General features: G+C 42.7%; 1 protein-coding gene across 3 annotated transcripts in view; it reads right to left on the bottom strand.

Annotated features, from left to right (window-relative positions):
* Window positions 1-25,112, bottom strand: part of EPHA5 (EPH receptor A5) — a 450,721-nt gene that overhangs the window by 84,684 nt on the left and 340,925 nt on the right. For all 3 annotated transcript variants that reach the window (XM_066574297.1, XM_066574298.1, XM_066574299.1), the window contains exon 6: window positions 2,216-2,340. In XM_066574297.1, the coding sequence (XP_066430394.1) occupies window positions 2,216-2,340 (125 nt within the window). The remainder of the gene's footprint in view (window positions 1-2,215; window positions 2,341-25,112) is intronic.

Below are 25,112 nucleotides of genomic sequence, written 5' to 3'. Positions count from 1 at the left end.
AATTCCCAACCAATGTTATAAAGACTTGTTTAAAGGGTCTCACATTGATTCGCAGGAATGCTGCTATCCAATAGGTGGCGCTGCAGAGGTATTGTTGCATATATTCCCCAGAGGATCATTCATGGCCTTGACACTAGAGTTGAGGGAACGTACTCTTCCGAGCTTGATGCTCATTGGAGTATTAGCATACACGATGGTGCTCGATACTCTAGCGAGCATCACGCCGTGTTTGACTCTACCCCAGTTTTGGCCCCTCCCCAGTTTTGGCCCCTCCCCGCCGCTGATGTGTCAGATTTGACCCCTCCCCGCTGTGCATGTCAACGGTTGTTTGTGGCAGGCTTGGCGGAAGAGAGAGAGAGAATGAATACAGGAAAGAAAAAAAAAGCTTGGCAACCGGCGGGTCCCATACAAAAATGCTTGAGTTTCCCATTGAAGTCAATGGGGTTCGTTACTCGAATAGAGCTCTCGAATTTTATTAAAAGCTCGACTCGAATAACGAGGACCAGAGCATTTTGGTGCTCGCATATCTCTACTTGATACACAATCTAGGTGCCCTACCTTGAGGGCCCACATCATAAGCCTCTCACTAGCCAAACCAGAAACCTACCGCACACTGATGAGGGGCAAAAACCCTGAAACAGCTGTCTGTGTATGGATTTCTGGCTTGTGGTCAATTCCTAATCATTCTTATAAAGACTTGTATAAATAGTCTGACATTGATTTGCAGGAATGCTGCCATCCAATAGGTGGCGCTGCAGAGCTCCTGTTCCATCTTCCTTATTTGCATACATTTCCCGGACGAACATGCATGGCCTTCTAAGTCTCCTCACCCACCCTATAGATGTCTCTATATAGCGTTTAAAGGAAACGACAGGTGAATGAGCCAACAAAGATTACTAGACCTGCAGGAACTGAACAACGAACAGGAAGCGCACGATTCCCAATCATCGTTCAACTCTCATTCCCTTTTTGTCGTTTGCACCATTTTTTGAACGTCAATGGCTCCGCCTAAAATCACCACAAAGGGGTTGTCCCACGAAACAAAGTGGGGTTATACACTTCTGTATGGCCATATTAATGCACTTTGTAATGTACATCGTGCATTAATTATGAGCCATACAGAAGTTATTCACTTACCTGCTCCGTTGCTAGCGTCCTCGTCTCCATGGTGCCGTCTAATTTTCAGCGTCTAATCGCCCGATTAGACGCGCTTGCGCAGTCCGGTCTTCTTCTTTTCTGAATGGGGCCGCTCGTGCCGGAGAGCGGCTCCACGTAGCTCCGCCCCGTCACGTGCCGATTCCAGCCAATCAGGAGGCTGGAATCGGCAATGGACCGCACAGAAGATCTGCGGTCCACCGAAGGAGAAGATCCCGGCGGCCATCTTCACAAGGTAAGTAAGAAGTCGCCGGAGCGCGGGGATTCAGGTAAGCACTGTCCGTTTTTTTTTTTTAACCCCTGCATCGGGTTTGTCTCACGCCGAACGGGGGGGCTATTGAAAAAAAAAAAAAAACCGTTTTGGCGCGGGACAACCCCTTTAAGGCGCTCGCCACAAAGCCCTGTATATTTGTCAAGCCCTCTCCCTAAACTGCTCATTTCCATGGCGTTTTCTTCTCTTTCTTTGCTCACTTTCACTGTATCAGTTTATATCCCTTCATTCTTAGTAAGGCTCTCTCTTATCGCATCACATAATTGCTTTTGCCTCTGGCACAGTACAGGACTAGGAAAGAAAAATTACAGACGCACGCGCTGTTAGCAAGTTGAATATTTCAGACATGCCTTCATTTCCTGCGCTTTGTTTGCAAGCTTTATCAAAATAATCAACGACTTGCAGCCGGCATTTGAAGTCAATTATTTACATGCCGCATGCCTTCCTGCACCGACTGTATGAGGCCCGTCCCAATGCAATATACCGACGTGTCGTAAAAAGTTCTCATACACATTAACAGTTTCATAGCTTTTATATTAGTTCATCGGAGTGACCTTTATTCAGATGAGCGAAGTCTGCCAATATCACCGACCTGAACTTTTAATGTGTTTTCCCAAGCTGATGTGCCACACTAATGAAAAACACACACTAGAAGTCACCCTGGTAATTTACTGCAGACACAATCAATTAGTGATCAATTTCCCTATGTAGTTGATGGCTCCCCAACCAAGAAGAGTTAGTGAGAGCAAATAACACAAAGATATAATTGTACGTTACAGAAGGTCAGACCTTTTCAAAGTATTTGATCTCATATTCCAGGATGATACCGTTGGGCTGCTCTGGTTCCTGCCAAGACAAGGAAATGCTATTTCTGGAAATTTTTCCTTTCTTCACATGAGTGACTGGAGACGGGGCTGCGGAGACAAAGAACAAAATCATTAGTAGCTGATAGTGTTTTCCTTTCTTGCTTTTTCTTATAGCAAAATGACAAATAGTATAAAGAGTTCATAGTGAAGCGTGATCGTGGCTGCAACAACATTTCCTTCAAGGGTAGTGTGCATCAGCTCAGTGCTTCATAAACACATTATCTATCTATCTATCTATCTATCTATCTATCTATCTATCTATCTATCTATCTCCTATCTATCTCATATCTACCTATCTATCTATCTCATATCTATCTCCTATCTATCTATTTATCTATCTATCTCATATCTATCTCATATCTATCTATCTCATATCTATCTATCTGTCTATATCTATCTATCTATCTCCTATCTATCTATCTATCTATCTATCTATCTCATATCTATCTATCTCCTATCTCTCATATCTATCTCATTATCTATCTATCTATCTATCTATCTATCTCCTATCTATCTATCTATCTATCTCATTATCTATCTATCTATCTATCTATCTATCTATCTATCTCCTATCTATCTATCTATCTATCTATCTATCTATCTCATATCTATCTATCTCCTATCTCTCATATCTATCTCATTATCTATCTATCTATCTCATTATCTATCTATCTATCTATCTATCTCCTATCTATCTATCTATCTATCTATCTCATTATCTATCTATCTATCTATCTCCTATCTATCTGTCTATCTCATATCTATCTATCTCCTATCTCTCATATCTATCTATCTATCTCATATCTATCTATCTATCTATCTATCTATCTATCTATCTATCTATCTATCTACCTATCTGTCTCATATCTATCTATTTATCTCATATCTATCTATCTATCTATCTATCTTTCTATCTATCTATGTGTCCTGTTGCATACTAATTGAATAAGCATGACCTTCTGTTGGCAGTTTAAGGTAACTTAAAGGCTATTTTATTTGATAAGCCTGTTCCACATCCCTCTTTTAGCCAAAGCAGGACTCCAACACAGTTCACAGGACTCCATGTCAACAAACTTCAATAACACTTACAGAATGGGAGGAATTGGGCTAATCAGCAGCACATGTAAAAAAAGACTTGGGTAGACTAATAGATCATAGACTGAACGTGAATCAACAATGTGATGCAGCAGCAAAAAGGGCAAACACAATTCTGGGATGTATTAAGAGAAGCATAGAGTCTAGATCACGTGAGGTTACTATCCCCCTCTACTCTTCCTTAGTCTGACCTCATCTAGAATACTGTGTCCTGTTCTGGGCACCCCACTTTAAAAAAGACAGAGACAAACTAGAGCAAGTTTAGAGAAGAGTTACTAAGATGGTGAGCGATCTACAAATCATGTCCTATGAGGAACGGTTAAAGGATCTGGGAATGTTTAGCTTGCAAAAAGAAGTCTGAGAGGAGACTTAATAGCTGTCTACAAATATCTGAAGGGCTGTCACAGTGCAGAGGGCTCAGCCCTATTCTCATCCACACAAGGAAAGACTAGAAGCAATGGGATGAAACTGAAAGGGAGGAGACACAGATTAGATATTAGAAAGTGAGGGTGATCAATGAGTGGAACAGGTTGCCACGGGAGGTGATGAGTTCTCCTTCAATGGAAGTGTTCAAACAAAGGCTGGACAAATATCTGTCTGGGATGATTTATTAAATCCTGCACTGGTCAGGGGGTTGGACCTGATGGCCCTAGAGGTCCCTTTCAACCCTACCATAATATAAGCTGCTGTGCATGACAGTATTGTAAATATTGTTTCTGCAGTTTTCTTTAAAGGTGATGTCTCAGCATTCAGTTGCAAATGGTCTAGTGCTCAGCTGATCGCCGAAGGTCCAGCTTCAGAAACCTAAGGCCATCAGGTGTTATTGTCAATGGAAGCTGCCACCGGCAATATATTTGTAGTATTACATGATGGTCATTTAAAATCAATAAAACCACAGAGGTGAGGGAAAAAAAAACAAAGACATGTCTGTCTGACTGCATATCTCCAGGGCTTACGGCCATTGTGCCTGCCCTACGGCGATTGTGCCTGCCTTATGGCGATCGTGCCTATGGCGACCGTGTCTGCTTTGCAGACCTTCAGGTATTGTATTTTTGGCTTTTTTCTATGTCATTTAAAATCAAGGTTGGTCAAGCAATAAATGGATTGGCCTGGTCAACCAGAGCTAGAGTTTTTCTTTTGTACTGGTTCTCTGCTCTGGCTTAGGCCGGCTTCACACGAGCGTGACGGGCTCCGCCGCGGAATATTCCGCGGCGAAGCCCGTCACGGCGCCCCCCAGGGACCCCATACTTACCAGCGGAAGATAGCGAGAAGACGCTTCCCCGCCCACCGCCGCCGCATCATGTGACACGCCCACCGCGTCACATGACGCGGCCGGCCGTGTCAAGTGACGCGCCGGACGCGTCATATGACGCGGTGGCGGTAGGCGGGAAAGCGTTTTCACGCTATCTTCCGCTGTGTTACAGCGGGAGATAGCGTGAACGGACGGCTTCCATTGACTGCAATGGAAGCCGTCAGCGCGTACACCCGCGGCAAATAGAGCATGCTGCGGGTGAGGACGGGAGATTTCACGGTGCGGAATTCTGCGTCGTGAGCATTGTGCTATTAGGTTCAATAGAACCTAATAGCAGCGGGCAACGCAGCGGATTTTCGCCGCGAATTACGCGGCATAAATCCGTTCGTGGGAAGGAGGCCTTATAGAGGGGAGTCCAGAGCAGGAGACCCCATTTTTTGAAATCCAAATGTATAAATAAGGCATATGGGAAGAGCTTATTGAGATAGTACCACCCATTTAAGCACATTCCTTATTACAATGCAACCTAAATGCCAAGATACTTGACATCATTCTTAAGCCCTTAGTGATAAGTCTAGCTTGTGTCTTAAGGACCAAAGGATTTTCATTATTGCATTGCAAGAACCATAACTCATTGACATAGGAGTATTATGGCTTGATTTTTTGGGGGGAGGAGTTGTATATTTTAATGGCCCCACTCTGGGATACATATAATGTGTTGTAGAACTTTTGGGTTGTTTTTACGCCATCCACCATTCAGCAAAAATAACAATTTTTTTTCATCTGGATCAGCAAAATGACGGTGATACCAAATTTATTAATGTTTTTTTTTTATTTGTTATTACTTTTATCCAGTGAAAACATGTTTAAGGACAAACAACTGAACCCGCAACACTACATTCTAAGACCCATGGCATTTCTATTTTTGGGCAATGGAGCTATGTGAGATCTGGATTTCTTGTAAGCAGACTTGTAGTTTTTATCGGTACCATTTTGAGGTACATGTGACTTCTGGATTGCTTTTTATTACATTTTTTAGGCGGTGAACAAAAGAAAAAAAGCAATTCTGCCATTACTTTTTAAAATTATGTGTTCAGATGAGACAAATATCTAAATATTTTTGTCTGTGTCATTATGAATGTGGTAATACCTATTTGGAGTTGCTTTTTAAAAAACTTTTTTGAACTATTTAAAATGTTTTTTTTTTGGGGGGGGGGTGAATATGTATTTTTTAACTAGATTTTTTCACTTTTAAACTAAACTTTATTGAACATTTTTGATAGTATTTTTTAGTGAACTTGAAGATATGATCATTCGATCGCTGGGATAGTACACTGTATTACTTATGTGGTGCATTCTACTAAGCCTATGACAGCAGCATGTTAGACTCTGCCAGAGGCAGGGTTTAATAGGTTGAGTTTCAGGGCTGAAATTGAGGTTTTTGTCAGGCTTCTGGCTGCCATGGGACTGATATGTGACAGATAGAGCCCCCTCCCCATGTCATCTACAGTTGCTACTGATTGTGGCATGTAAGGGGTTACACTGCCAGGATCTGAGGTTTTCCCTCTCCTGGCAGTTAGAGCAGGAGCCTGGCTGTCAGTAGTCAGCCAAGCCACTGCTTTAGGCCTCGTTCAGACGAGCGATTTTTTGCGCAAAAATAGTCGTGCAAAAAGAACGCATCTATTAGAACCAATGGTTTCCTATTGAAGCATTCGCATGAACGATTTTTAGACGCGCAAAATACGTGCACCTGCAAAAAGATAGGACATGCGTGGCTACAATGCTCGCATCTAAGGTCCGTGCTGCTTGAAAAGATAAGACCTGACCTATCTTTGAAGTGTGTTGCGTAGGAGTTCGCATTGTGCTGGATTATGATGCAGCACGCACCACGGATCGTGTAAACGAGCAAATTATGCGCCAATGTAAATCGCACCTTCATTTTTGTTTACGAGATTTTTCCACATGCGAGCGGGAATCGTTTTGCGTGGCTACTTGTATGCAAAAAAAAACCAAAAACGCTTGTCTGAACAAGGCCTTAACCCCTTAATGACGCGGGCATTTTTCTTTTTCCATTTTCGTTTTTTCCTCCCCCCTTTAAAAAAATCATAACTCTTTTATTTATCCATCCACGTCGCTGTATGAGGGCTTGTTTTTTGCGGGACGAGTTGTATTTTTCAATGGTGCTATTTAAAGTACCATATAATGTACTGAAAAACTTTTAAAAAATTCTAAGTGGAGTAAAATGAAAAAAAAACGACATTTTGCCATCTTTTAGTGCGTCTTGCTTCTACGGCGCACAAATGGCAACAAAAAGGACATGATAACTATATTCTATGGGTCGGTACGATTACTACGATGCCAAACTTGTATAGGTTTTTTTTTACTATACTCCTCTTTTTTTTTTTTAAAGACAAAATTTTTTTCAATTATTTTCTGCGGTCATTTTGTGCGCGCAATAACTTTTTTATTTTTCCGTCGACGTAGTTGAGCAAGGTTTCATTTTTTGCGGGATGTCCTGTAGTTTCTGATAGTATCATTTTGGAATACATATGACTTTTTGATCGCTTTTTATTGCGTTTTTTCTGGGAGACAGGGTAACTAAAGAAATGCATTTCTGGCGTTCTTCATTTTTTTTTTCGGACGATGTTCACCATGCGGGAAAAATTATGTGGTACTTTGATAGTTCGGACTTTTATGGACGCGGTGATACCAAATACATATTTTTAATTTATTATTTAGATTTTTTAATAATAGATATGGCAAAAGGGGGGTGATTTAAACTTTTACAACTTTTTTTTTTTTTTCAATAAAAAAAAACTTTATTGATTCTTTTTTTTACTTTACTTTGAAGTCCCCCTGGGGGACTTTAAGATGCGATGCTTTGATCGCTCCTGCAGTATGACGTAATGCTATAGCATTACGTCATACTGCTTTTTGACAGGCAGCCTATGAAGCCACCCCACGGGGACGGCTTGATAGGCAGTCTGCTAAGGCAGCCCTGGGGCCTTTCATTAGGCCCCCGGCTGCCATGACACATGCATGGCTCTCCCGATCTCACCGCGGGGGGGCCGTGCGGGACGTTCGGGGGATTTAAATGCCGCTGTCAGAATTGACAGCGGCATTTAAATGGTTAATAGCCGCGATCGGCCGCGCGGCCGCTCGCGGCTATTGCCCGCGGATCTCAGCTGTTATAAACAGCTGATGCCCGCGCTGTATGAAGAGAGGTTGCCACGCAACCTCTCTTCATACATACCCCGACGCTCCATGACGTACCCGGTACGTCATTGGTCGTTAAGGGGTTAAAGAGACATATGTGCAAGTTTAAAGCCCATTAGTAAGGTCAATAAAAAAAAGTGTATTCGCCGTCACTAAGGGGTTAAGAGTACTCTATGTAAATTCCAAACCCAAAACAATAATATACAGTATCTCCCTGACAAAAAACACATAATAAGTTTAACCCCTACTAGGCCTGCATGAACTTTAACACATATCAAGCACTTGCAAGCAATAATAACAGTATACTTTGAAAAAGACAGGGCGCACGTGAAAAAAGTATTTAGTGACTTCCAGGCTAAGTTCAAATCAACTAGACCCAAGACACAATTTGAAAACGCCTTGAAAACAAATTCATCGGGCTCAAAGAAAATCTCTATCCTAAGAAAGAGCTTCATAGCGCCCCCTCTACATGCTAAACCCACCTTCTTAATTACTTGGGAGAAAGAACTGGGGATTTCGCTCTCCGCAGCTGACACCAAACTAATCCTGAGCCTGGCATACGGCCTGTCCCCCTGCGTTCTTATGCAGGAGTGCAGGAGGAGTACCATCTGGTGGGAATGCTCAGGTATCTCAGGATACTGGACGGAGGTAGAGAGAGACTTGAGAGCTCTGTCCCCGGATCTCACTCTAACACCAGATATGGTTTTCCTGTGGAAACCATCGACCCATTTTCACCCGCGCAAAAATAAGTTAATCGCACAATTGATTGATGCAGCCAAAGCACTAATACCCCTAAACTGGCTTCAGCAAACCCCGCCCTCTGTAAACAAGTGGAGAGAAAAGGCCGATCTAATATGTAACCTTGAGGAGATCACGAGTTGGTCAAAGGGCAACCAGGAGGACTTTATTACCACCTGGTACCCCTGGAGAGACCTGAGAAGGAAAGCCACTGAACATCATCACCTCGCCTCGGGTCTGGACAGGGGCGACGGGGCGACTTCCCCACCCCTGCGCCTGCCGGACGCGGAGGAGACGGGCGACAACACGTTATCTCGAGGCGAGGAGGTTGGCCTCGGGCGTTGAGCGGTGACGCACCTGCACCTTGAGACATGGGGCTCCGCCGAGTGGAAGGTAAGAGAGAGAGGATCCTGAAGCAAGTCAGATGGACTCCTTCCCAGCCCCCTGAACCCGACCCATCCTCTCCTTCCCCAATTTCTCCTCTTATTCAGTTGACCTACCCTCCCCTCCCCTTTTCTGCTATAGCCATAATTCTACGAGTTTGAGCCACAGGCACAGGACTGCGCTCCCCGCATCCTGCTCCCGAAAGGGATCTTTCATAGTGTTTTTTGTTGATTCCCTCCCTCGGTTACGCCCCCGGCATCGGAGGGGGGGGGGGGGGGGAACCTGAGGAAGGAAGGAAGGAATTTATCTTTCTAAAACAGTTGTGCTACATAGACAAAGCCAATAATTCACTTTTGTATTTCATGAGTAATGTGGATATTGCGTATGTTAACCTGAAAAATTCAATAAAAAAACTTTGAGTTTAAAAAAAAAAAAAAAAAGACACGGCCGCAATGAAAATGGCAGAAAAAGCTCATTTCTAATTTTCCATAAGTTATAGTCAATATCTGGCTGCTGTGATATTTAACTTAAAAGTGCATTAAAATCCACCATGCATGGGCACGTCCCATTAATAGTTATAATGAAGCTAAGCAAGGAATGACCATATGGCTAGGTACCCACTAGAACCATTCCCTCTTCCCAATGTTCCTGCAGACCGGCTCAGGCACTGAAGAAAAGAAGAAACACGATCCAGAAAGTAAATGATAAAGCTGGTAATTTTACCCCTTTGAGCTTTCTTTAATAGAAGTGTTAAAGTGTAACTGTGCGATAAAGACCAATTAAGTATATCAAATCGATCCCCAAGGTATTCCGATGATAGTGTCTTTGTATCCGGAGCACATCTGCGTTACAATGCGCTGCGCCGGAGTAGAAAGGTAGAAGTATTCTGGAGTTTTCTTTCTCAAACAAAATGTAATTTAATCTCAGCATCCACACAAAGCCTGCAATCATCCCATCTTAAGAGTCGGCAACTGGATACGGCACCGTATGATTTAGAAGGAAGAGTGCAATTGCACAGGAACCTGTTTTTAAAGGTCACTAATTCTGCAAGGGCAGATTTCCCAGAATATCAGAGGACCGTGTCACATTCACACTAAACTATGCTTTAACACATTGCGGAGAACAAAACAACGAAAACTGTCCAATTCTGGCTGAAAGCCGTGTTATTAGTACGACGCTAAAATCATACCGTGCTTTTACTGCAACCATAGGCTACACCTAGCTTCACTTTAGTGTTGCTGTGGGTTGGGGATAGATAGACAGATAGATAGATAGATAGATAGATAGATAGATAGATAGATAGATAGGAGATAGATAGGAGATAGATAGATAGATAGATAGATAGATAGATAGATAGATAGATAGATAGATAGATAGATATGAGATATATAGATGGATGGATAGATATAAGATAACTAGATTAATAGATATAGATGGAGAGATAGATAGATAGATAGATAGATATAGATGAAGAGATAGATATCAGATAGATAGTTGTGAGAGATAAATAGATAGCTAGTTGAATAGTAGATAGATAAATATGAGATAGATAGATAGATAGATAGATAGATAGATAGATAGATAGATAGATAGATATGAGGAAGATCGAGAGATATCAGATAGATGGAGAGATAGATAAATAGATATGATATAGATGAAGAGATAGATATCAGATAGATAGAAAGATATGAGATAGATAGATATGAGATAGCTAGATGGAAAGATAGATATAAGATAGATAGATTAATAGATATAGATGGAGAAATAGATCTATAGATAGATAGATATGAGTTAGATAGATAGATAGATAGATAGATAGATAGATAGATAGATAGATAGATAGATAGATAGATATGAGATAGATAGATATGATATAGATGAAGAGATAGATATCAGATAGATAGTTATGAGAGATAAATAGATAGCTAGTTGGATAGTAGATAGATAAATATGAGATAGATAGATAGATAGATAGATAGATAGATAAATAGATAGATAGATAGATAGATAGATAGATAGATAGATAGATAGATAGATAGATAGATAGATATGAGATAGATATGAGAAAGATCGAGAGATATCAGATAGATGGAGAGATAGATAAATAGATATGATATAGATGAAGAGATAGATATGAGATAGATAGAAAGATATGAGATAGATAGATATGAGATAGATAGATGGAAAGATAGATATAAGATAGATAGATTAATAGATATAGATGGAGAGATAGATCAATAGATAGATAGATAGATAGATATGACATAGATAGTTAGATAGATAGATATGAGATAGATAGATAGATAGATAGATAGATATGATATGATATAGATGAAGAGATAGATATTAGATAGATAGTTATGAGAGATAAATAGATAGCTAGTTGGATAGTTGATAGATAAATATGAGATAGATAGATAGATAGATAGATAGATAGATAGATAGATAGATATGAGATAGATATGAGGAAGATAGAGAGATATCAGATAGATGGAGAGATAGATAAGTAGATATGATATAGATGAAGAGATAGATAGATAGAAAGATATGGGGTAGATAGATGGAAAGATAGATATGAGATAGATTAATAGATATAGATGGAGAGATAGATCAATAGATAGATATGATACAGATGATGAGATAGTTCGATAGATAGATAGATAAAAAGATGAAAATACAAATACTAGATACCCTGTTTCCCTGAAAATAAGCTCTATACTGATTTTTCCAGGATTTTTGGAGAGGCTTGAAATATAAGCTCTACTCTGAAAATAAGACCTAGCTTCACTACAGAAAAAAAAGGAACATATTACCTAGGAGGCTCGGTCCAGGTCCCTCATGCTGCTCTCTAGAGCTGCAACGTGCTTCTTGCAGTCCTCAGAGGCCCAGAGAAGATCACTTCCTGGTTACGGGACTCCTCAATCCCACCTCCAGGTGGTTCTCGAGCACTGCTCAGTAAATCAATGCGGCTCTCGATGAACTTATGCGTTGGCTGCGATTGGTTCATCGAATGCTGCACTGATTGACTGAGCAGCAGTGGATGAACCAATCACAGCCATCACGTTGTGGAGAACAGCGGGAGGGACCTAGACCGAGCCTGCTAGGTAAGTAGACATCCACTGAAAATAAGACCTAGTGTCTCTTTTGGGGGGAAAATTAATATAAGACAGGGTTCTGTTCTCGGCAAAACACGGTAGTTAGATAAATAATGAATAAACATTTAGGGCGGCTCCACACAAGCGTGTGTTTGTGCGTGCGTACGCACACACAAAAACGCTTCAATTTCCAACATTGCATTCCCTATGGTGTGTGCACAATTCTTCAATTCTCTACAGCAGCTGTCACACATGTCAGCTGCGGTAGAGGATCCTGCTGCCGGCAACTGATTTCAGAGAAGGGCTTTAAATATTAGTGCTTTCTAAAACTCAAGTAAAAGTGCTCCAAAAAACAAAAAAAAATACATACTTACCCCCCTTCAGCTGCCGGGGCTCAACCACGTCTTCTCCTGGCTGTCCCCGGCTCTCTAGTGCTGATCTATCAGCAGCCGGGGATTTAAAATACCCACCTGCTGAAAGAGCTGTTTGTGATTGGCTGATGTGCTCCACCAATCACAGGCAGCTCTTGCCGAATGAATGACGCGGAGAAGACACGGCTGAGCTCCGGCAGCTGAAGGGAGGTATGTATTTTTTTGTTTTTTACAGCACTTTTACTTGATTTTCAGGGAAGGGCTTATATTTAAAGCCCTTCCCTGAAATCCATTGACGGGTGCCGGCAACAGGATCCTGTGTGACATATGTGACAGCTGCTGTAGAGAATTGAAGAATTCCTCTGCTGCATCTGTCACAGATGTGGCAGATGTAGCAGCAGGGAATTCTTTTAACTAGCGGGGGAGAAGGAAACATCTGCCGCATGCGGCAGATGTGTTCTTCATCCCCACAGGGGTCATGGCAGCTGCGGAGAAGTTTATATATATATATATATATTTTTTTTTTTAGACTAAAATCTTTCTTTTTCAGGGAAGGGCTTCTATGTAAAGCCCTTCCCTGAAAAAGAATGCAGTGGTGCCAGCAGACCATTGCCGCGGCTCCATTGAAAACAATGCACGGACCGGCATTCACATGTGTTTTTGCATATACATGGGTGCGCACTTATGTACGCACCTATGTACACACAAAAACACGCTCGTGTGAGGCCATCCTTATAACCCATACAGCATATTTAAATACCCATATAACCCAGAAAACATATAATTATGCCTCCTGACTATCACGCTGCCTATTGATCCCCTCTATTTTGCTTAGCACAATATTTTAGGCACTGACATAATGCAGACTGCCATAAAAAGAAATCTGCATCTTGATGATGAGATTGCAAAGCAAACCTTGGAAGTTTATAATTAATTGCACCTTTTAAGGTTTTATTTACCACTTTCCTGTAGCTAGATGTAAGGATCTCATCTGCAAATGAGAAATAGAAATGTAGACTTTAAGTACTGTGAGGCTAGTATGTTAGCGGAGCTCATAAACCAGTATAACGTACGATGTAATATGACTGCGCTTTGTGGAACCCCTGCATGCTGCACTTTCAGAAGCTTCCTGACTTCGTTATTTACTTTTTATGCAGTTTATTTTGTACTTACCCTGTTTCCCTGAAAATAAGACATACCCTTAAAATAAGACATAGCATGATTTTCCAGAATTTTTGAGGATGCAAAATGATTTTTCAGGCTTTTTGAGGATGCTTGAAATATAAGCCCTACTCCAAAATTAAGCCCTGCTAACAGTTAATTTAAAAAAAGTCAATTTAAATAGTGTCCAGGCAGCTATACATGTTGTGAGACAGTGACCGGCAAAGTGCTGGAGGGCCGTTACATTTCGCCTAGGATGCTCTCCTATGAGGCGTTGGGGAGCGCTTGGGCAGATGCGTGCCACCGAGTGGCCTGGGCTCGGTGGAGGAAGCCGGCAGTTTAGTGTTGGTGGCATTAAGCCACTAACACGTTGTAGTGAGTAGGTGGCTCCAAGCCGCATAATCCGGGCCGGCTTTTCCTGGAGTGACCAAAGTGAAGGGTGGGATGGTCACTCCCACGTACCAGGTGGGGCTGGTACCAGGCATTATAAAGCCTGGGCCTACAGGGCCAGGAGGAGAGCTGAGACCTTTGCAGGTCTGAGAGTCCTGGCTGGCTGTGTGCAGGAGCTATTTGTTACCAGTGTGTAGACAGGGAGGCTACCTGTATAGTAAGTGCTCAGACGAGCAGGATTTACTTTGTGTTTGCCTGATGTTAAGGCCTGTATTTTGCTTTTGTTTGCTTGGAAATAAACCCAGGCAAAGCCTGGACTAAAGACTTTATCCTATGTGTCACTGTCTCTGACTGCTTATGCCCAGGTTGCTACCGATCCTAAATGCTAATCCCTCACAATGTAAAAAAGTTAAACCTTTTTGAACAAAAATTAATATAAGACACTGTCTTATTTTCGGGAAAACACTGTATTAATACTTATTCGTCTTTTCCTAATTTTCATGCGAGAACGGTCAGCAATGATTATAGAACCCCTGAAATTCACTTCATTTATCATTCTAAGTCCGCAGCTCCCAATAATCCTGCTTTATATTCGTCATATCATTGCATCATAGATTATAGATTTTGAGCTTGTAGAAATGTAAATTACATATTGAATCAGCCTATATAATCTTCTTAAAATAACAGTAATTTCTCTAGATTTCATGATTATTGTTGCATAAATATTGAAATCTACTTTGAGAACCAGTTTTTCTTCGAACTAGCTAGAACCATTTACTCTGTGGGCCATGATTCAGCTACTATGTTAAAATTGGCTGCAGTATTAGGGCATTCATCAAGAAGACTGATTGCTGTATCATGTAGACTGGCAGGCTTGGCACCAAAGGACATTTCCCACACAGTCCAAACAGGTCTGGGTGATTGGTGTACTTATTTTTCTTTGAATTTAATAGCAGTCCAGGGAAGGATGCAATGGTTCCTGTTGAAGGAAAATACTGAATTGGAGATTAGAAAAGAAAATGGGTGGGCTACGTTTCCTTTGACACTAATGTACGAATTCAAGAATGGTCTTTATTTTCACCTATATGATATAAAGAAAAGATTTAGCCAAACAGATAGGCTTTGTGTCACAGTCTAGCCGACACAATCCATTATAATAATTAATCAGTTTTAAAATGTATCCAAATTATGGCCATAAGTGACTGTCTGGATGATGGGCAACTAATTTAACACAGATATGGATTCTGTAAAAAAGGGTTTCTCACAGCAGACCAGTAGTCAGAGGAGAATGTACAATGTCTATATCGATCAAAAACTGGTTAAGCAACAGAAGAAAAAAAGGTTAAGTAAATGGTACATAAATACTGTATATGAAAAAATGTGTGTGTGTGTATATATATATATATATATATATATATATATATATATATATATATATATATATATATATAAAAGGAAAAGATAAAAACTGCCCAGGAGGAGGCAGAGAGACTGATTGCCAAAGAGAGCAAAAATAACCCTAAAATATTCTTCAATTATGTAAACGGTAAAAGGATGTGCACTGAAAGCACTGGCCCTTTAACAAATAATGTAAGAGAAATCATAGAAGATGATGGGGGGAAGGCAAATCTATTAAATAGTTTTTTTCTCAAGCATATTCACGAGAGAATAAGAAATGTCACATGAGATGCAGGGGAATAAAACGAACCCCCAACTAAATATCACCTGCCTAACTCAGGAAGAAGTGCAAAGTTGGTTACAAAATATTAAAAACTACAAATCACCAGGCCCAGATGGAATACATCCAAGGGTCCTAAGGGAAGCAAGTGATGTGATAGACACTGATCTTATATTTAGGGACTCTATTGAGACCGGGGTTGTACCACTGGATTGGCGCATCGCATTGCCAATGTGGTTCCAATAAACAAAAAGGGGTCAAAAAGAGAGCCTGGTAACTACCTTCTAGGGGTTTTTGAGAGATGCCATCCTGGAATACCTCAAAGAAAACAACAGTATAACTCCTCATCAGCATGGGATCATGAGGGGTCGATCATGTCAGACCAATCTGATCAGCTTCTATGATGAAGTAAGTTCTAGGATGCACCTGGGAGAGGCTATTGATTTTGTGTATCTGGATTTTTCTTAAGTATCTGACACTGTGGTGCATAATAGGTTAATATTAGAGATGAGCGAACACCAAAATGTTCGGGTGTTCGTTATTCGGAACGAACTTCCCGCGATGCTCGAGGGTTCGTTTCGAACAACGAACCCCATTGAAGTCAATGGGCGACCAGAACATTTTTGTATTTCGCCGATGCTCGCTAAGGTTTTCATGTGTGAAAATCTGGGCAATTCAGGAAAGTGATGGGAATGACACAGTGACGGATAGGGCAGGCGAGGGGCTACATGGTGGGCTGCATCTCAAGTTCACAGGTCCCACTATTAAGCCACAATAGCGGCAAGAGTGCCCCCCCCCCCCCACTGTCAGCATAAAGATCGTCCTCCTCTGGCACAGCTGTAACAGCTGTAGCAGAGAAGAACGATGTTTGCCCATTGAATTCAATGGAGCGGCAATACAGCATGTTCCACTGAATGCAATGGGCTGCCGGCGATCGCAGGATGAATGGTCGGAAAGGGGTTAAATATATAACCCCTTTCCTGCAATTCATCCAGAAATGTGTTACACTAAAAATATATACCGGCGTATAAGGCGACCGGGCGTATAAGACGACCCCCCAACTGTCACCTTATACGCCGGTAATACAGTGGAGCAAAGAATAAAAATCATTACTTACGTTTTTAGATGATCTGCGGCGCTCCTGCAGGCTGTCACTCCCTCCTAATCCACGGCAGACAAGCTTTCTCTATGAAAGGCTTTAAATCCCTGCCTCCAGGAAGACACGTGCCTTCAGCCAATCACAGCCAATGACAATGATGTCATTGAATGGCTGTGATAGGCTGTGTTTCTGGAGGTGGGGATTTCAAGCCTTGACAGGAGGGACCAGGAGGGAGTGACAGCCTGCAGGAGCGCCGCAGATCATCTAAAAACGTAAGTAATGATTTTTATTCTTTGCTCCACTGTATTACCGGCGTATAAGGTGACAGTTGGGGGGTCGTCTTATACGCCCTGTCGCCTTATACGCCGGTATATATTTTTAGTGTAACACATTTCTGGATGAATTGCAGGAAAGGGGTTATATATTTAACCCCTTTCCGACCATTCATCCTGCGATCGCCGGCAGCCCATTGCATTCAGTGGAACATGCTGTATTGCCGCTCCATTGAATTCAATGGGCAAACATCGTTCTTCTCTGCTACAGCTGTTACAGCTGTGCCAGAGAAGAAGGATTTGTCTTCTATATGTTCTCAATGGGGTCAGCGCTGCTGCCGCTGGCCCCATTGAGCGCATATAGAATGCATCCATAGCGAGCAGCGGGAGGGGCAGATTTCAATACTCGGGTGACACCTTATCTCCCCAACCACTCACAGCAGGGGGGTGGTATAGGGCTTAAACGTTGCAGGGGGAAGTTGTAATGCCTTCCCTGTCTTTATATTGGCCAAAAAAAAGCGCTAACGTCTCAGGGAAGAAAGTTTAATTTACCAGAACACCGCATGGTGTTCGTTACGAATAACGAACATCCCGAACACCCTAATATTCGCACGAATATCAAGCTCGGACGAACACGTTCGCTCATCTCTAGTTAATATATAAAATGAGGCAGCTTAGTCTGGAAGAAAATGTGTGTAGCTGGGCAAAGAACTGGCTTCGAGATAGAAAGCAGAGGGTGGTAATAAATGGTTTGTACTCTGATTTGGCCATGGTCTTTAGTGGGGTGCCACAGGGTTCAGTATTGGGCGCTATTCTGTTCAATATATTTATCAACGACCTGATAGAGGGGCTGCACAGTAAAATATCGATAACTGCAGAGAATACAAAATTACATAAGATACTTAATACAACGGAGGACAATGTACAGCTGCAAATGGACCTAGATAAATTGGGGGCTTGGGTAGAAAAAGGGAAAATGAACTTCAACATCGATAAATGTAAGGTTATGCACATGGGCAGGAGAAAAGAATGTCACCAATATACACTGAGATGGAAAAAGACTTGAGGGTACTAGTTGACTGTAGACACAACTGGTATTACTATATCTTGATGCCACCAACAGAATGGGTAGAGATAGGATACATGCCCTGAGCCATCACCACCACCAGGATTGGCTGCCCAGGATAATGGGTGGCCATCATCTCCCGTGGCCATTATCTCCTTTGTTGGCTCCTCTGAAATAGCCCTCCGCCGCTCGGCATTGTTCCGTCGGCGGCTCCTGCGTTGTTACTGTTTGCTGTGCCATTATTGGAGGCCAGCAACGATACAGTGGTGGAGCATGGCGGAGTGAAGGCAGAGCGGCGGCCACACTGACAGCTGAGGGCATGCAAGTGGCACAGCAGGAGCAGTGGGACACAGCTCCGGTGAGTGTCAGCAGCGCCAACCAGCACAAGGCCCAGAAGAGGAGTCACTGATCATCGGTGAGGATTGTCAGAAGCAGCACAGCCAGAAGCCCCAGCACAGGAGTCAGTGACCTGAACTCCGGTGCTCAGTCTCACAACAGCGAGACACAGCGGCGGGAGCGCCTGTAACGGCACCACAGCAAGGCCCAGCGGAGGAGTTACTGGCCGGAGCTCTGGCGCCCAGTCAGACAGTGGCAGAAGAGTGAAAATGGCGACGTATTCTGCGTCTGCTGCAGAAGGAGGGCAGCAAAGCAGCCTGAAGCAGCAGGGAACGCAGGGGAGGACAGCCAGTAGCAGCGGTATTGAGCCAATCGGGAGCTAGGGGTGTGACAGGGGCATTCCTCTATGGAAGCCCGGTCAAACCCCTAGCTTGTGGTGGCATCAAGATACACTAATACCGACTCAACTGGAGCAATCAATGCCAGTCAGCTGCTGCAAAGGCAAATGAAGTTTTGGAGTGCATTAAAAGAGGTGTAGGGACGAGAAATGAGAACATTCTTCTTCTTCTACATAAGGCTCTTGTCAGGCCTCACATGTAACAGTGTGTACACTTCTGGACACCAGTACTCAGGAAAGACATTGCAGTGCTGGAGGGGGTTCAAGGAAGGGCAACTAAATTAATAAATGGAATGAGTGGACTGGAATGTCCAGTGAGGCTCTCAAAATTGGGATTATTTACCCTAGAAAAAAGACGGTTAAGGGGCGACCACACAACTATGTATAAATACATGAGGGGACAATACAAGAATCTCTCCCATGATCTGTTTATACCCAGGACTGCGATGGTAACAAGAGAGCATCCTCTATGTCTAGAGAAACCAAAGTTTCTTGGTTCACCAACATAGAAGGGGGTCCCTTACTGTAAGAGCAGTGAGACTGTGGAACTCTCTGCCTCAGGATGTGGTGATGGCAAAATCAATAGAGGAATTAAAAAGGGGAATAGACGCCTTTCTAGAGTGCTATGATATTACAGGATAAAGACAATAAATAACCAGCGGGGTTGTTGATCTCAAATGTTGATCCAGGGATTATTCTGACTGCCATTATGGAGTCGGGAAGGAATTTTTCACACCCAAATGAGCGTAAATTGGACTGGGTGGTTTTTTTGCCTTTCTCTGGATCAACAATGGGGGGGTGAGTGATGAGGGGGCAGGCTGAACTGGATGGATATTTGTCTTTTTCAGCCTATCATACTACGTTACTATGTAACTTTTATGGACTCCATTCTAGGAGCTGAACAATTAAATTGGATATGTTGGACCCAGACAGCACTGGACTGATGTCTCTGACTACAATGGGGTCTTTCAGGATGCCGGCCTGTTGCTAAAAAAATTCCCAGGCAATACAGCTATTTCGTCAAGGATTTCATGCTATATTTGCAAATGGACCTTCCAATGCAGATATGAACACAGCCTTAACATTAATTTAGAAAACTGATTGGTAAATCCCCATGTGCAAATTACTTTATATGTAGCTAGTACAAAAATGATTGATATCTGAACCCCGACACCTCCTGCCACCTTCAGCTCAAAAACATCTCTTGGATATGATCTTTCCTCAACCCTGAGTTAAAAAAATGTTAATGCATGGCCTCATCATCTCCCATCTAGACTATGGAAGCATTGTCCTCTGTGGTCCTTCCTTCCAATGCCCTTGCTCCCCACTAATCCATCCTCAACTCTGCTGCTCGGCTTATCTACCTCTCTCCCCATTACTCTCCTGTCTCTCCCCTCTGCCAATCCCTTCACTGGCTGCCTATTACCCAGAGAATCCAGTTCAAGTTATTATCAATGACATACAAGTTCGTCTACAACATGTGACCAACACGTCAGCAAAAAAACGGGAAGTAAGCAATTATAGCTAATGGAAAAACCCCTTTAATGGTACTTGATTTGAATTAGGTTTACAGATATGCAGACAAGAATAAGGAAAAATCATAGGCTTTACTGAAAAAGGAATTTTTTGAATAAATCATTTTTCCAACCAGAAAACCAAAGTTTAAAGCTACTGAAAGTTATTCTCGAAATGTTTGTGACATAAGACATCAGAAACGAAGGGTTACACTCTGGGAACAAAAAGTGCATTACATGGAGGCAGTCCAAATGTAATACCAACAGCTACAACCAAAGGTTGTATCATCTACTGTATGCTGTTCATTAGCCACCAGACTTGTTATCTGGGGCATTGTTAATTAGCTACAGTACCATTAAAATAGCATTATCACATCAGTATATTTTCACTAGCCACCAGAGAAAATATTCCGTAATTATAATAGTAAACGCCTGACTGTATACGAGCCAACAGAGCCTATAGGAAAAGCACGAACAGTAATGAACCCAGAAGATATATGGTAGAGAAATTAATATATGTGTACTTTTTGATTGGTTGTATGGAAGGCGGCCTCTGACATAATGGGGCAGATGTACTGCTGAAAATTCACATTTCCAGGCGTAAACTGTGCTAGAAAACTGTCCTAAATACATTTTACCACATGTATGATGTGTTTTAGGCACTTTTGGACAATTTCAGGATCAAACTGAATTTGCTAATCTAATTACAGAGAAAGTTGTTCTGACATTAAGGGCTCAGTCAGACGAGCGATTTTTTTGCTGCACATTTACTAGAGTGAAACGCAAGCAAAATGGAAGTGGCAAAAATTTGCGTTACCAAAGTGGGCGTCATGGTTAAAAAAAATCGCACTGGGGTGCGTTCAAAATTCACACATAAAGTGCGGTGCCATCGCTATCCCCAGCTGCCGCTATGACAACTGCAGCAGGGGATTCCTCGGATGTGAAATCCCTAGATTCTGTCACATCCTGCAGGGAGGAAGAATTCCCCTGCCACAGCTGGCACAGCTGTGGCACAGGAGCACGATGTTCTTGCATTGCTTTCAATTGGGCCGGTGCGTCTGCAGCCCCATTAAAAGCAATGGGCTGCCGGCAACTACTGCAGTGATTTCCGGGGAAAGGCTTTAAATATAAGCCCTTCCCTGAAAATCATCCTTATATTTTGTAAAAAAATTTAAAAATATATACTCACCTCTCCGCCGCTGTCGGGGATCAGGCGCATCTAGCCGCTTGGTCCTCCTGCACTGCTCTGAAGTTCTTTCAGCAAGTGGGGATTTAAAATCCCTGCCTGCTGAAAGTGCTGTCTTTGATTGGCTGAGCACTCAGCCAATCATGGGCAGCGCTCAGCCATTCATTGAATGACAGCTGAGCACTGGCTGTGATTGGTCCCTGCACTCAGCCAATCAGAGGCAGTGCTCAGCCATTCATTAAATTCAATGAATGGCTGAATTCTACGAATGGCTGAGTGCTGTCTCTGATTGGCTGAGCGGAGGGACCAATCACAGGCAGCACTCAGCTGTCATTCAATGAATGGCTTAGCACTGACTGTGATTGGCAGAGAGGTGAGTATATATTTTTTACATTTTTTTACACATTCTAAGGATGATTCTCAGGGAAGGGCTTATATTTAAAGCCCTTCCCTGAAAATCACTTCAGGGGTTCCTGGCAGCCCATTGCTTTCAATTAGACTGCAGAAGCACTGGCCCTATTGAAAGCAATGGGAGAACATCGTGCTCCTGAGCCACAGCTGTGGCAGGGAAATTCTTCATCCATGCGGGGAGTCCCTCTTGCCACTGAACACTGTGACAGTGCTGTCACAGTGCTCAGTGACGATGGGACTCCCGCGGAGATGAAGAAATCCTCTGCCACAGCTGTCACAGCTGTGCCAGAGGATCGCGATCTTCTCTGTGTGTTGTCAATGGGGCCGCCACTGCTGCCGCTAGCCCGCTGACCACAAGGTAAAACCCTTGGATGTCACAGCATCCAAGGGTTTCACATCCAAAGAATCCTCATGCTGCAGTTAGTTGCGTTTTGCAATTCGCTGTCCTATTTGTTACCGGTAAAAAAAAATTTGCACAGGTAAAAATCAGACATTTGACCGCTGCCATTAAACATGTTGGTTCTAATAGATGCGAATCACAAATGCAAAAAACATGCACAACACAAAACGTATGACTGAGCCCTAAGGCCCTCTTCATGTAATGGCCCGAAGCTGTGGTGTGTATATATGTGGATGGTTGCTGTAAGTGAGCTCTTATGTGTATCCCTTTAACTGCGTAAGTGACGTAGTTGAGAGACGTGAATAGCTGGGAGACAGAGTTTAGGAAAAAAAGAGGTTGAGAAAATGTAGCCAGAGGAGGTGGACATGCCTGCGCTAAGGTGAGCATTGAGTAATGGTCCTTCTGCCAGGGAAAGAGAAGGAAAGTCATTGCAAGACGTCTGAGAACAAGAGCAAGAATCTTGAGTGAATGCTGCTAAGAAGTCAGGAGCATATGCCCCACAGACGGTCTATCCGATAACTGGGACTGAAGACATTCTGAGTTCAGAGGGAAGAGTGTCTCCTAGTAAGAGTGTAACAGTGAAGGTGTGGAAGTGAAGAAATTCATCTGTACCAAAAATTGTTGTTTTCCCACCAGTAACTACTTGATGAACGTTGGAAGCAGCCCAGTTATGAGTAAAAAGTACAACCATGCACCTGCAGTTGCAAAAATCCTTATTGGACTGTGGACTCTTTATTTCACGCTATGAGAATAGCGGCCTTGAAGGGGTGTTGGCGTCACGTGACATTTACATTCCTCACTGTTAGCTTTATGCACTGCTGGCGGCTGAGCAAGGCCAAGCTGGTGCTGCTAGCAGGATGATCATAAAGCCACTCATGACATCCATCTTGGTTTCCCCGTGGTCTTCCCCATCACAGCGGGTCTCCCACTCAGGTCACCCCTATTACATTCACACAGTGTATGTCTATTTAAGCGTGCCTAAGTGCAGAATTACCTGCAAAAAAATACGATTGAAAGGTCTAATTAGCCTAATGAGTTCCAGATGTGTTTTTCCTGCGCAATTATGCATCTCCTAGTGTACTCTGCGCACATTTGCACATCCGCATTGACTTCTATGGGGACTGTAGGTGAGCAAATGCACAAAACATGCTGCATTTTCTTTGCGCGACCGAAATATAAAGGAAAATCCAAACCCATTTCAATAGGCTCTATTCTCTTCGTATTGCACGTGCTAATTTTTGGCGCACAAATCCGCCCGTGTGAAGGGGGCCTAAAAGTTATAGTTGCTGAATATATATCCTGCATGTACCAGTGTTACAGAGCCACTAAGTGCATAACTCATCAGAATATAAGTTCGCGCTGCCTATAATCCTACGGAGCTAGAATGCCATCCAAACTTCTAAAAAGGAGCCCCTGTAAACTTAGCAGGGATTTCTTTAAGATCCTTCGTGAACAAACCCCTTCTTATAAGCCAAATGCTGAAAAAAAAATGTAATTCATAACTTTGGTGGTTTCAAGTGACAGCTACATTTCCAACCTCTGCAGTATGAATCATTACTTTTTAGATTGGCTCGGTGTTTAAAATTAATAGGTAATAGAATTTTCCCGAATACACACTGGGGACCTTATGGAAGCAAATAATGAGCGAACAGTGAAAACACATATTTCTGTGTTCAAAACCCAATTGCCTGATATGATTTATTTCTTGAACAACGCTTTGAGATGTTTCTGGTTGTAAAGCAAACTGAATGTAGTGCTGCTAGCAGACAGTTTAGGTGGGTACAAAGGGCGAGCCGTGCAATGTGTCTACACACACTGGGTTATCTGATACAGAATGTGTGTAAGTCATTCTTACCAGGGCTGACAGATAAAGAAATAAACATTATTTCCTCTGGTAGCTTCTGTCTCAAGCCTGTTGAAGCAGATAACAGCGTAATGGGACAGTGCAAGAAATAAGTCATTTGTCATCCCCGCACCACTATTCCAAGGCCCAAAAATATGTCACAATAGCCGATGGATAAATACTTTTGCTACAAGAGAATTTTACAAGATGTTCACCTTTAGCGTCTTGCAAGGAGCTACAATATTACATACCTAACAAATTTATTGTATTGCTCAAATGCATCTGAAATGAAAAATTAAAGGGGTTGTCCCGCGCCGAAACGGGTTTTTTTTTTTTCAATAGCCCCCCCGTTCGGCGCGAGACAAACCCGATGCAGGGGTTAAAAAAAAAAACGGATAGTGCTTACCTGAATCCCTGCGCTCCGGTGACTTCTTGCTTACCTTGAGAAGATGGCCGCCGGGATCTTCACCCTCGGTGGACCGCAGGTCTTCTGTGCGGTCCATTGCCGATTCCAGCCTCCTGATTGGCTGGAATCGGCACGTGACAGGGCGGAGCTACGAGGAGCCGCTCTCCGGCACGAGCGGCCCCATTCAGAAAAGAAGAAGACCGGACTTCGCAAGCGCGTCTAATCGGGCGATTAGACGCTGAAAATTAGATGGCACCATGGAGACGAGGACGCTAGCAACGGAACAGGTAAGTGAATAACTTCTGTATGGCTCATAATTAATGCACGATGTACATTACAAAGTGCATTAATATGGCCATACAGAAGTGTATAACCCCACTTTGTTTCGCGGGACAACCCCTTTAAGGATATTTGTTGCTATCCCTACATTTGTGTATAGTAACATAGTATGTTAGGCCAAAAAAACACATATGTCCATCCAGTTCAGCCTATTACCCCCTCAATGTTAAA

This window comes from Eleutherodactylus coqui, chromosome 7 (genome assembly GCF_035609145.1).
Source record: "Eleutherodactylus coqui strain aEleCoq1 chromosome 7, aEleCoq1.hap1, whole genome shotgun sequence".
Taxonomy (NCBI): Eukaryota; Metazoa; Chordata; class Amphibia; order Anura; family Eleutherodactylidae; genus Eleutherodactylus; species Eleutherodactylus coqui.
This window is presented reverse-complemented; position numbering and strand designations above follow the sequence as displayed.